The 12,833-nt window shown below is 42.7% G+C and overlaps 1 protein-coding gene across 1 annotated transcript in view; it reads right to left on the reverse strand.

Moving 5' to 3' along the window:
* Positions 1 to 12,833, reverse strand: part of LOC130186481 (astrotactin-2-like) — a 248,702-nt gene that overhangs the window by 27,260 nt on the left and 208,609 nt on the right. The window contains exons 18-19 of the mRNA XM_056403643.1: positions 10,849 to 10,982; positions 8,641 to 8,789 (exon numbers count right to left, since the gene is read on the reverse strand). Of these exons, the coding sequence (XP_056259618.1) occupies positions 8,641 to 8,789; positions 10,849 to 10,982 (283 nt within the window). The remainder of the gene's footprint in view (positions 1 to 8,640; positions 8,790 to 10,848; positions 10,983 to 12,833) is intronic.

The raw sequence follows: 12,833 nt of genomic DNA on the forward strand, positions 1-12,833 counted from the left end.
GGCACATTCCATTTTTTTTTCCTGGGAACTCCCAGTGAGACTCACAGGAAACAGAGCTGAAGGATGTCTGACATTATAGCGTAGGTAAGCCACTAATTATTTCCATGCAGTCAAAACACAGTCTTGCATCCTTTTGCATGAGAATCTGCAGTTGCAACCATGTCATAAGGTGTTCACCCAGTTTCAAAGTAGATGTCTTTAATGGTGGCGGTTGATTATCTGGCTTTGGCACCTTAGATGACTAAAATTGAAACAAAACCAGGTGATTTCCTTACTATTGGTCCAGTCACAGGGTTGTATTTGTAATTTGAAGCACAGGTGAAAAGGACATGCCCTTAATGTCAATACAGTATCATTTAAACAACTTACTGTTGCTAATTCTTTGTTGCTTTGTCACTTATTTTGGCTGCTGCAGGTATTAAAGCTACCTCTAGAGATTTTTTTTTTTTTTTTTAGCATTTATCCATTTTAATGCTGTTATCAGATGTCTGTGATCGTCAATATCTTCTTACATATTACAGCTGCTTTGACCTATTGCTGTGGAGGAATGCTGAGCCCCACACTAATGCATCAGCACTGCCTATCTAACTGGCTTCTCTGTGAATGCTGCCTCTGCCTTGGTGTGCCATCTAGAGGCCTGCATGAGGCCCAGTGAAGTGGATCACTCATCTGAGCATATCCATCACTGATGGGACTGAAATCATAGTGGGGGGGGAAAAGGCTTGTAAAATAAACTGCACAAGGCTTCATGGCCATTAACGTAGGAATGAAGAGTCTGAATTACAAGATTGAGCATAATAAAACTCCATAAGTTATTAAATGTTAATAACAATAATGAAATAAATAAGAATGAATAAAAGGAGAATGAATGGGGGACAAAGTAGTGGCAATACATGACATGTAGATATTCCCCTTTTCCTGAACTAGCATATAATTAAAACCATTGTAGTTAATGAACTGTTTTGATCTATTATTACCTTTGTAGATTACTGTGGCAATAACAACATTGTGCAAGCAGTCGTACCACCAGCAGGGTTTCATTTGACTTTTGCTCCGTATCTTGAAATACGAGAGGTAAGCAGACAGGGAGGATGGGGGATAAAATAGAGTTATATATTTTTGCCAATTGTTTAAACACCACTGACGATCAAGGTTTCCTATAAATATAGTTCTGTTTCTCGCAGTCACTGCCCTCTAACGGGCTCTACGAGCTTAGGTACTGTTCGTTGCCACCAAGATTTACATTTGAACTTGCCTGCCAATCAGGATGAGTTATCACGTTTGGAGACTGCACGGTAGCCATTAAAACTTCCCTATACGTCTGCTTTTTTCTTTTCAGCACTTGAATACATGCTATTCAGACAATTAACTTCAATCTGGGACGACCTCATCCTCACCCATGTCTCATCTCAGTGAGTCAGTGCCCCTCTTTCCTTACTGGCCTTATCGGTAAAGGTGTTCCCTCTCTGTGTACTCCATCTGTACATCTGGCAAGAGCAGTGTTCGGACTTCTTCTGCACTAACCTTGGGACCTGACTCTTGGCAGTAACGACCGTGTCTCCAATACCCTAATTACCACTGTTAGTTTTCGTGACAAAGACAGGGTGACGGTTGTGATTTAAACACCCTCTGGTAGAAGACACTATTGTTGACTCCCGGTGGCTGGAAACTTTGAAGCACTTGCTGATATGCCATCTTGAACACACAGCCTTGGCGAGCTAACAGCAGGTGGTTTTTTTTTTCTTCTGCCATGGCAAAGTTTTTGAGCACGAACTTCCCCAAACTACACGACGGCCTCATTGCACTCTCTCCCTCTTTTAATGGCTTTTTTAAAAAAAAAAAATTTATGCAGACTGATGACTGTTTAATGTCACAGTGTCCCCACCTTCAACTTTGCTGCAAGGATGGGTCGATTGTTCTTGGCTGAGATGATCGCAGCCTCTCCGTGGACCTACCCTGGATGTCGTGGTCATGATGTGTCTTACCGGGTGAGACCCCTTTGCAGTCTGCCCCCTGCCTTCATTAAATTCATGGTTGTCGGTGCGTTGATGATTGCTGACCGTGTATGGCTTAAGTCGGAGGTTGGTGTGTTTGATTCCACCTGGGGCCTCTGCATTGAGAAATGATTAAGTGAGTGTGCAACAGTACCTGAGTTTCTTCAAAGATCAGCATGAGTGGTTGGCAACATCCCTATGATGTACAGGTTAAGATTGAGTGCCGCTTCCGTGTTATCACAGTCAGTCAAGGTCTAGAGTGGGCTCCTACTGATAAGAATGGGTTGCCTTAGTGACACTGTCTCAGTATTATGGCAGGGCTGTCCTCTATGCGTTTTGTGCTTCTTAGAAGATGCAGTTTATATGCAACCAAATATATAACAGTTTATGAATTGCAGGCCCAGTTCTATGACTATAGGTGGAATTTTCTAACCTGTCAACCTTGTGCTTCTTGGTCAGTTTGGATTAATGGATAGAGACGTCATTAGACTGACTGTTTTTTATCCTGGGTAACAAAAAATGGATAGCATGTCCTGATTGACTGGAGGGGTGGTAAAATACCTGCTTTACTTTTGCTCATAGAACTAAGGTTACATTTCATAACCCACATTATAAAATACCTACTTGGATCCCCCAGTAATGCTCACATGGAGTGGGTCAAGGGTCAGAAAAAAAAACAAAACTTCCCAGCTTCTATAGGATCCGGATGAATAGCAGCATTTCTAGTGATGAAATGAGGGTGGGTGGGGTGGGGTGGGGGTTCCAGCGATAGCAGAGTTCAGGAGGTAACAAAGTTGATCAGAGCCACACCAGGCCCTGTCTGCTCACATTCCTGGAAGAGGACTTTACTGTGTGGAAATGGGAGGCTTTCAAGGATAGAGGGAAGCGGTATCTGCTACTGACATGTGATTTTCTTTTTTTCTTCAAGTGCCAGCGAGCCGACAACCTCTTGTGATTAACTGCTAATGTGAACACTAAGACCAACTCTGGTGTATGTCAGGGTAATTGTGAGAGCACACATTACAAGTCAATACTGCAGCACTGGAGCCTGTTGATACTTTGTGTGCACTTTAGGTTTTTACTATTTGACAATGACAGCTGTAAAATATCACTGAAATAGCCATGGAAAACAACACCAATAGAACTGCTTCTTGGTTGGTCTCCGTGTTTTTCTGTTAGGTCAATGAATCATGACCCATGAAATGGAACACATGATAACCATCTGTAAAAAAAAAGAAAAAAAGAAAAAAAAAAGCCAACAATTGAGGATGTTTCAGGTGTTGCATATTGTCATAGATTCCCTCTCCCATGCTTTGCAACCATGCATATATGGGTCCAGACCTGGGCGAAGGTGGGGATACTGCGGCGTGCCAGTAGAGCATGGTGTCCATATAAACAACAAGATATATGAACTAAGGGCTCAGCTGCTCTCCTTGCACATCAAAGCAGCAAAGTCTATCTCCAAGTCACTGTTGACCTCAGAGGGAAGATTTGTGAGGGACCAGGGAGAAACCTTCAAGAATAGATTACTTTTTTTTTTTTTTTTCCCAAACAGCACTGATAGGTGGGGTGATCTAAGGGGATTGGAGACAGGGGTCTTGTTGTTGATGGTTTGTACAGATGTGAGAGAAACGGGTGATGCTACAAAATGACCTGATCCCTCTCTAAAGCCCTCCTGCCACAAAAAAGTAGGGACAAAGACAGGTAAGAGAGAAGGAATGGTGAGAGATGTCAACGAAGGATGTAAAGAGTGAAAAATGGTTTCAGGGGCCATGTGAGGGAGGTTAGAAGCCATGTTAGTGGAAACAGTTGAAAAAGAAGCACAATAATATCCAAACATGAAACTCGTCTTTATTATCTTGTTTTATTTGGTTACCTGTTTTTACTTTCAGGACGCAATTTTTAGAATGCAGACCATCCTGCTGTTTGTGTGCATAATGTTGTCCTGTCTGTGTTTACAGCCAAACATGGAGCTGTCCTCATTTGAGATGATGACGGCAGAAAATGTCACACTAATTTAATGAATGGTGATGAATTTGCGCTTAGAGTCAGACGTAAGCCGGAGTAGACTGAACAAGTAATTGACAAATTGCAGGGAGAGGCCTAGGCGGTATTAGACCCAGCCAGCCAGCCAGCGAGCCAGCGAGCTAACATCATTGATCCTTAAACTGCCGGGCATCATGATGGACGGTTCATAACTTCCAAACAACAAACATGAGTTCGCCACTCAGCATTGATACCCACTACCAGAAAATGTGCATCCCCCTGTAGTATGTTATGTTATGAACAGAGGTGTGACATCATCTCTAGAATTTACATCAAGCAAGAGTGAGTCACATTAGTAACATTTATGGATCTTAGCCTGGAAGAAGATACCATTCACAGTCAAGGAGTCTATGATTGCATCCTGATTCATGCAGGAAGCTGTTACGAGTGAAAAACCAGATCCAAAAGAGTGGCACATTACATCATTTGATTCAGCTTATTAACATGGATAAAACTGCCACCCTGCTTGTGGATAAACTCTTTTGGAGGTTTTATAAAGCAACTTACCCCCACGAATCCCCACTGAGGTGTTGAATTACTCTTAATCTGTTGATGTTGCTGGGAAGTTTTTAAAGTTCAATCGAGTAAGCAAGGATTCATTCATGTTATTTGGATATATGTTTTGATGTCATTAAAAGCAGATTTTTTTTTCATTTCATATGTCCATGTAAAAATATATAATCAAATTATTAAATTATTATTAAAATATGTAGACACAACCTGGATTTATAACACATCTGTAATCTATTTTTCAATCAGACTGCTTGGAAAGAATAACAGCAGGTAGCACACAGTGTTTTCCTAGCGAGTCAAATCTCTGGAATCAAGTCACTCTTGCAATTATAGAAGCCAAATCTGTGGAAACCTTGAAGCTGAAAAAAAGACCTATTTATTCTTATTGTCATATGACTGACCTTAAAAATGTCTAGCTCAGGAGGGATACAGTATCTTCTCCTTTCCTAGTCTAGACAGCACTGACATAGAAACATGGCTTTGGGAACCCAGTGAGGGCTGCATCCAAGTGTCTGCATCTCTACGCTCTCTGTCTGCCATCTGTATGAGTGTGCACATGGCTAAATGTGTGTGCTCTGAGTGTGTGACTCATGCTCAGCGTGGCTGAGTGTTTGTGTGTGGCTGTCTGTTTATCTTTCCTCTCTCTCAGACACCAGCCCGAAGCAATGTTTCAACTTGGCAATGGATGCGGATGCAGCCTCAGCTTCTGTGGATGCCGGCGCCGGCTGAATCCCTTCCCCTGGATGCAGGTGCTGCCCTCACTACTGACGATGTTGGCGACAGCCTTAGTCCCATCTCTCCACAACACCATGTTTATCCGTGTCTCATCTGCCTTCTGCTTCCAGTGGCACTGTCAATATAACTGTCCTTTATATATACTATTTTTGTCCCAGCTCACACACTCAGTTGTCAGTTTATTAGGAACACCTAGCTAAACCCACTGCTTTCCAATCCAACGGTCCTGTGATAAATCTTCCCTTCACGAAGGTTATGATGTTCAGTTTTTGTTGAAACTGTCTCAAAGACGTGTTGGTTCAACTATATGATCATTTTAGAGGCTGTAGTTTGTGATGTTGTTGAACTGCAGTAAGTTATGTTGACAGGTGTTTCTATTATTTTGTCCAACCCACTGAAGTCAAAGTGGGTTGGCTAAACAGCAGAAACGTCTCTCTGTATTATGCAATACAATTCAACAGCAGCACAAACTACAGCCTCCTAAATGCTCATATAGTACAGAATCAACACGTCATTAACGCAGTTTCAACAAAAACTGAACCTGTCATGAAGGATGATTTATGGCAGGATTGTTACATTAGACTGCATTAGTTTTAACTGGACGTTCATAAAAAACAATGAGAAAACTGAATGCATGAGCATCACTTTTTGACTGTGTCTGCCCAAAGATTTCCTTTTTTTGTTTTTAGCTCCTTTCTCATTTTTTTCTTTCCATGTACATTTGTTGTGCTGTTGTCTTTTCAGTATGACAATTGATTTTGTGATTGATACTGGGTTAGTCAAATACTCCATATCCAGGTCTGAAGAAAATGTTGTTTGAATGTATATCCAAAAGGTATTGTTATTAGCTTTCACTACTGATGAAACTGCCTGACCCTTTTATTTTTTTTATTTTTTTTTCCAGTTGTGACATTAAACTGAGGGCAATTCAGAATAGCTTGGTCAAACTCTGCAATATGATCTCATAAAAACCTGAGTGGTACGATATTTGTGCTTCACTTGCACTTATCTGACTACAAGACTGCAACAAGTCTTGTTTTCCATAATATTCCCACTTTAACACTTTAAAATTGAATCTGAACACCTCACACTGCCCTACAGTGCCAACTATCAGCCTTGACTAAGCTTTGGATCAAGATTTTTCCCCTACGATGGTCTAGATTGTTGAATATGGTTTACTGTAAATCAGCCGAATAATCCTTTAGTGTGTACCCGCCCTTAGATGTTGGAGAAGGAGGCTTGACGGCAAGCTCACTGGTTCAAATCATCACACAGTCTTGGAAAATATGAACAGGGAAAATGAAGGAGAAACACTTGCTTTCCAGAAAACCACCAAGATGCCCTCGAGCAAAGTATTTATCCCCAAACTGCTCCATTAGAGCTGCTCCGTGGCCAATGGCAGAAGACTGGTTTCACTGGCAGCTTCCACAGGGGAATGTGTGTGTGTGTGTGTGTGTGTGTGTGTGTGTGTGTGTATCTGTCTGTGAGAGTCAACAGGAGCACTGCTGAGAAAAAAAAAAGCACTGAGGAATGACTGAGCCTGAGAGCATGAGATGCATGTTACTTTAGGTGAGCAGGGCACATGGATAAACTGGATTTCTGATTTATCTGAGCTTTTGGCTTCATTACAAGAACTCCCATTTTCCTAGAAAGTGCCTCTGAGATGGTCCTTAAATAAGAAGCCAGCAGTGGGCGAAGGGAGTACAAATCCAATAATTTCAAAATAAGTCGGAGTAAGTGTGAGAAAACTATACTTCTCAAACACTACGCCTTCTTATTTGCTGAGTCCAGAGAACAAGATCTCATCATTTTAAGAGGCTGCTATTATTTCATAAATCTACCCCGGCGATGCCTTCCAAGTTTGTATCAGCAATCTTGATCCCCGCATTTTGGAGAACAATGGCGTTTTTGAGTAGCTACAGTTTTCAGTACTTGCAGTGGAAGATGGCGCTACCCAGATGCGTACCTATACAGTTCATAATGGTGAACTGAGAGAGAACCTATGGCCTGCCGGTGTTCCCTGCCAGTTAACATTATCTATGCCACACTAAGTTTTTTACTCACTAAAGTTCTACTTCAGCTCTGTCCGGATACTTGAAAGAAAGTTGACAGAGTAGAGAAAACAGACATGACTCACAGGTAGAGATAAAGAGTGACAGACATAAAGGGAAGAGAAAAAGACAAAAGTGGAAGACAATGACTTCTGATCCGTATATTATACTGTCTGTTATGACATGATTTATAGTGGTGACTGGCACATAGCAGGGTGAGTCACCCACACCATCTGCCCCTTCCTACCTCACCTCTGCCAGCACGCCTGTGTCTAGCTGTCTGTACCCTCTCCTCTCTCACCGGTGCCTAGGCTTCATCAGCACTCCTCCCAGGGGTGATGGATGGCCTGTCCATACCTCCCAATGACTAAAGCCAGCTTCACCCAGACCACCTCATTTCTCCAATATTATTAAATTCCCATCACCCTTCCTCTGATTCACCCCGGCCCCCTCGTCACAACCATGACTACTTTCCCCTAGCCCCTACAGCACAATGGTCAGCAGCACCATTTACGGCGCCTGATAAATTGCCCTGCGTCATTATTCGCCCCATCCTCAACCGAAGCTCCTCCTTCTGTTCTGTCTCTAAACCACAACTTCAACCTCATTTCCCACAATTGCAACTTAACTCTTCCCTTTTTGAGTCTTCCCATCAACTCATCTAAAGTCTTCCTTCTTTTATATATCTGTAGCATTTAACTATCCTCTCTGCTCTCATCATCATCCCGTGATTGACCCGAAGCATGGCTCATCGTTGATTTCTCTCTTTTTGCAGAATGTGAGCGCAGTCGACGATGTAATTTTCCTTTTATTTGCGAAACTTTCCCCGAAACTCAGCTGGACAGGAGGCCGTCACAGGATTAACCCAATTTAGACAATTTTAGAGCCTCTAATCCACCTAATTTCCACATCTGTGGACAGTAGATGAATTCAGTGGAACATGAAAAATCCACATAGAAAGTGATGATCATCAGGAACTGGACCAGTGGATGTAAACACTGCCAACCAAAAGAACTGATGAAACTACCAAATGAAAATCACATACAGATATGATCCTCCTTCTCAGTGCTGGTTAAACACCAGCACTAAATAAACTACATTCACAAAACTTGCCAAAATTGTAATCTAGATATTAGGTAATTAAGGAAAAAGTTCCAAACTCATTAAAGAAAATATACCTTTATAAAACTGTCAGATGAATTTCAAGCTACCAGACAAGCTGACTCCATCCTAGCATAGTATTTGAGTCTATACAGTTACAAAAAGTAAATCAACTCAGGCTTTGGATTTAGTTTTTCTACCTGTGTATATTTCCGCTTCCGAGGGGTCCTCCACTCGTTTATGCTGGATGACGTAGTCGGACACCTTGCAGCCAATCAGAGGCTCCACATCCATCCACTCCAGGGCCACCATTGTGCTTGAGGGCTCCAGGTAAGGGGCTAAGCGCAAACTAATCAGAGAGAGGGACAAAACAGATGGGACAAAGTTTAAGATATGGAAAACAGCAGCTTCGAACAAAACAACATTCCAATGCCACCTGTTCTCCAGCAGTGTTCCCTGTGCAGTCTTCCCTCTTTAATCCCTCAAAAGAGATAAAAGAGCAGTATTTCCATTTTTGCCTGCCCTCCAGCTGTGTCTGTGACAATGGCGTGAGAGAGGTAAGTTATCCCTCTTTCATAAAAAGCATGCCATTCGGTTTCATCCTCATAGACAATAAGAAGAAGTGCTGCAGGTTTTTTACAGGTCTTACACTCTGGCGCTGGTCAGAGTTGGAGATTTGGCTGCTGCAGTGACTCTTCTCTGGCCCTGTCGTGCCAGCAGGCACGGGCCCTGGGAAAGCAAGACCAAAACTCTGGTTGTGGAGCCACACCCTTCATGTCCAATTCCACAACCACAGTCCACAAACAAAACCGTCATGAAAGCACCTCAAAGTACTTGTGCAATACTTGTACAGCATAATCTCAAGTATCAATCAATCAGGACTTTTGCTTTTTTTTTGTGAAACATTTAAGAACAATCTCGCCACAGCTGCCAATTAACAGCTGTTGGGGAGTTTTTGAATTGTAGTTGTTCAAATCTTCATGAGAGCTTCTCATCCATGTTGGCTCAAAAGTTGAGGTTCAAAGTTCTTTCTTGATTTTGGGAACAGAATGTATCGTGACACTAAGTATTCAAGCCTCCGGGGATGGCACTGGGCTGTGAGGTGATTTTGACGTGGTGCTTTCAGTTTGTGTTGCAGGAGCATGTGACACATACTGGCCCACAAATACTTTTTCCCTGTACACAATCATTACAGATGAGTAATAGATTTAGTGTCCTCAAAATGACTTGTTGTAATATCTGAATTTGATCTATTCGGTCCAATAGATCCAGAATCTTAGAATAGTAAATAAATTATCTTAATGCGTGCTGAGCTAGCAGGAAGTCAGAGAAGAACTTTAGTAAAAATAAAAATAAATGAAAAATGAAATATAAAAACTTGTGACTAAATGAGGTCTGTCACATTCAGGAATCCAGCCTAAATATATATCTTGAAGCTAAAATCTGTAATGTTTTAAATAATACATATGTATAATGTATACACCTGCATGTTGGAGTGTGTCCACACCTGCTCAACTCACAAGGCCATTGCAAGTAATATTTATGCTGATGTCACCTTGTTTTCACCCATTACCAAAAATGAGTCAGTCAAACAAATTCAAAAACACTTGATACGCCGCCGTCTCTGGTGCTGTCTGAAAGTGGACAGGGGTTGAGATTTCAAATTGAATTGGTCTGGTATATAGCAACTTTGCAGCTCTGCCATCACATTTGTCACAGCATTACCTCAACAAAGAATTGTGTCTAAAGTATAAATTTGGTTATAATTGATAATGTAGGCCGAGCCTTTGCAAATGCATTGGGTGCAAATGTCGTCAGGTCTTGGAACCCAGAATCCTCTCTTGCTGTAGACACTATATTTTATTGTTTTTAAGCTTTTATTATTATTCTAGAGTGGTGCCAATAAGTGCTGGCATTCATTCTGGGTTGTAATATACTAATAGGCATATTTAGTTTTCATTCTTTAATTAAATGCTGTCATTTTACCCTTATCATCTGAAGCCTTGCCCTTTTAACTTCTTGTTTCTCTTTAAAAGTTATCAGGGCAACAATATCAGGGGTGGATGACTCACAAAAACCTCAGGAGTATTGTTAGGACACCTTGAATGAAAGCATGTTCTTTTTCAGAGGGGTGTAAGGGCCGACTGACAGCTATTAGAACTTTGGGGACTGTGTTTGTGTCTACAACTTTCTCAAGTGCCTCAGGAGTCAGTAGAGACAGGTGTGTGTGTGTGTGTGTGTGTGTGTGTGTGTGTGTGTGTGTGTGTGTGTGTGTGTGTGTGTGTGTGTGTGTGTGTGTGCATGTCCACGTGCATACGTGAGTGTGCCTGTGGTGCATCAGTGCATGCATCCATGAAATCTCTCTTGTGCATGAATTCCTAGGTGTCATGGTGTCACCTCACACTTACATTGGCTGCCTGAGGGGACTGCAGTTAGGCAGGCCATCTTTGCTGAAGGCACTCAGGTCACAGCGACACCAGTTATCAATGACATCGCCCTTTCCAGCACACCAGTATGAGCTCATTGTGGCGCTCTTGAAGGCCTGTAAAGGGTAACAGGTGAGAGAAATGCAATTATCTCTTGGAACATGCGCTCCCCCGTCCATCTACGCTTACCCCACTCCCATCTCCCACCCCGCCCACCTTCTCCACCGCTGCCCTCCATATCCCAGGCACACATCCTTATACTTCTGTCCATATGATGACTTTCTACTGACTATATTCATTTCCTTTTGCCTTCCTTTCCCCTAAAGTGAACCATGAGTGCTAATGTGTCAAACCTCAGCCCCTTGAAGCGGTGAGGAGCAGCCAAATAGTCCTTGCTTTACAAAAATGTCCTCTCTCAAGGTCCAGAACTCAGAATGGGTCTCACAAAGATAGAAGCACAGGCACGCGCACACACACACGCACACACACACACACACATACACACACACACACACACACACACACACACACACACACACACACACACACACACACACACACACACAGACACACCAAGTGACCTTTTCATACCCACCGTTCCCAATTACCGGAGGGCATGAACATCTCACTAACATCGACAAGCTTACACTGTGATATCATAGACGCACTGTGATTTTTATGATGGAGATGTGAAAGCTGTGACACTCCCCACCTCCTCCATTCTATGCGTAAGTTTTTGTGTGTGTGTGTGTGTGTGTGTGTGTGTGTGTGTGTCTGTGTGTGTGCGTGCGTGCAGATATGTCGGTGTCGCTGTCGGTCTGTCTGTGAAGGGGATGGAGGGGGCGGGTAGTGAGATGTTAGGAGATGACATCATCTCCTAACATCTCCTTGTGCTGCTTCATTAACGGGCGAAAGAAAAATCAAAGGCAGAAGCTCAGTCATCCTCTAAAAGGCAGCAAAATGCCAATATAACCGTCAAAGCAATAAAGTATAATGTCAGGGCTTTCCCTAAAGCCACAAGCATGATATAGAGTGAGTTCAAGGGAGTTCGCCAGCCCTCTGGCTCCCCCTCTCACACTATGGATCAATGGAGCACTCAGTTATTTATGTGCTCTAACTGGTTGGCAGCACTGCCTCATGCAGACAACTTTGGAGATGTGCTTGATCATGGTCACAAAAATAGGACACTGGAACCATGTGGAAACATTATCACTGGGTACCAGCCATCCAACAAAAAGCAGAGAGGAGCCACTCCTTTGTTCCAATACACCATGACATTCACTTATCCCAAAGCAAAGGAACTGATGAGACCACACACATCTTTAAGACAGCCGCGCACATGCAAGCGCCTGCACACGGGCACATGCAAACTCACACTCCAATTAATGATTGATTTCCACAGTTGGTCGTTTCATTTCATTGGAGAAATGCCAAGGAAGATTTCTGCAGTGTGTTGATTAGTGGAAGTGACATTTGAGATGACTTTGGGCATAGTCCTGACCAGAAAGGCGGACGGCTTGGCCAAAAAAAGAGTCAGGGTATGCACTCAGAAGCTGATGTTAGCATTTCCACAACACTGCATTGTTAGCTGTAGAGGAGGCTCAACAGACTTTCATGGGAACTGACTTCTTCCAATACCACTTGCTTTCACTCAAGGCAAAGGATCTTGAGAGTGAAAGTGACCTAAACGAGTGAGAAAAAAAGAGGACAAGGCTGGAGAGGCCGAAGCAAATAGGACAAAGACAAAAACAAACAAAGGTGTCAAAAAGGAAAGACTCCCAACTCTCACAGCATTCCTCACCTTACTGTGGGACAGGATCAGGATCCATCAGCAGCCAAGGCTTTCCCATTATTTATCCTCCAATACAAGCCCCTCTAAATGAGCCTGCTGAATGAGCAGTTATTATAGGGGGGTAGGCGAGCACTGTAATCCATGGCTATATAATAACCCCTTGGGAAACCAAAAA

This window comes from Seriola aureovittata, chromosome 18, assembly GCF_021018895.1.
Source record: "Seriola aureovittata isolate HTS-2021-v1 ecotype China chromosome 18, ASM2101889v1, whole genome shotgun sequence".
Lineage (NCBI taxonomy): Eukaryota > Metazoa > Chordata > Actinopteri > Carangiformes > Carangidae > Seriola > Seriola aureovittata.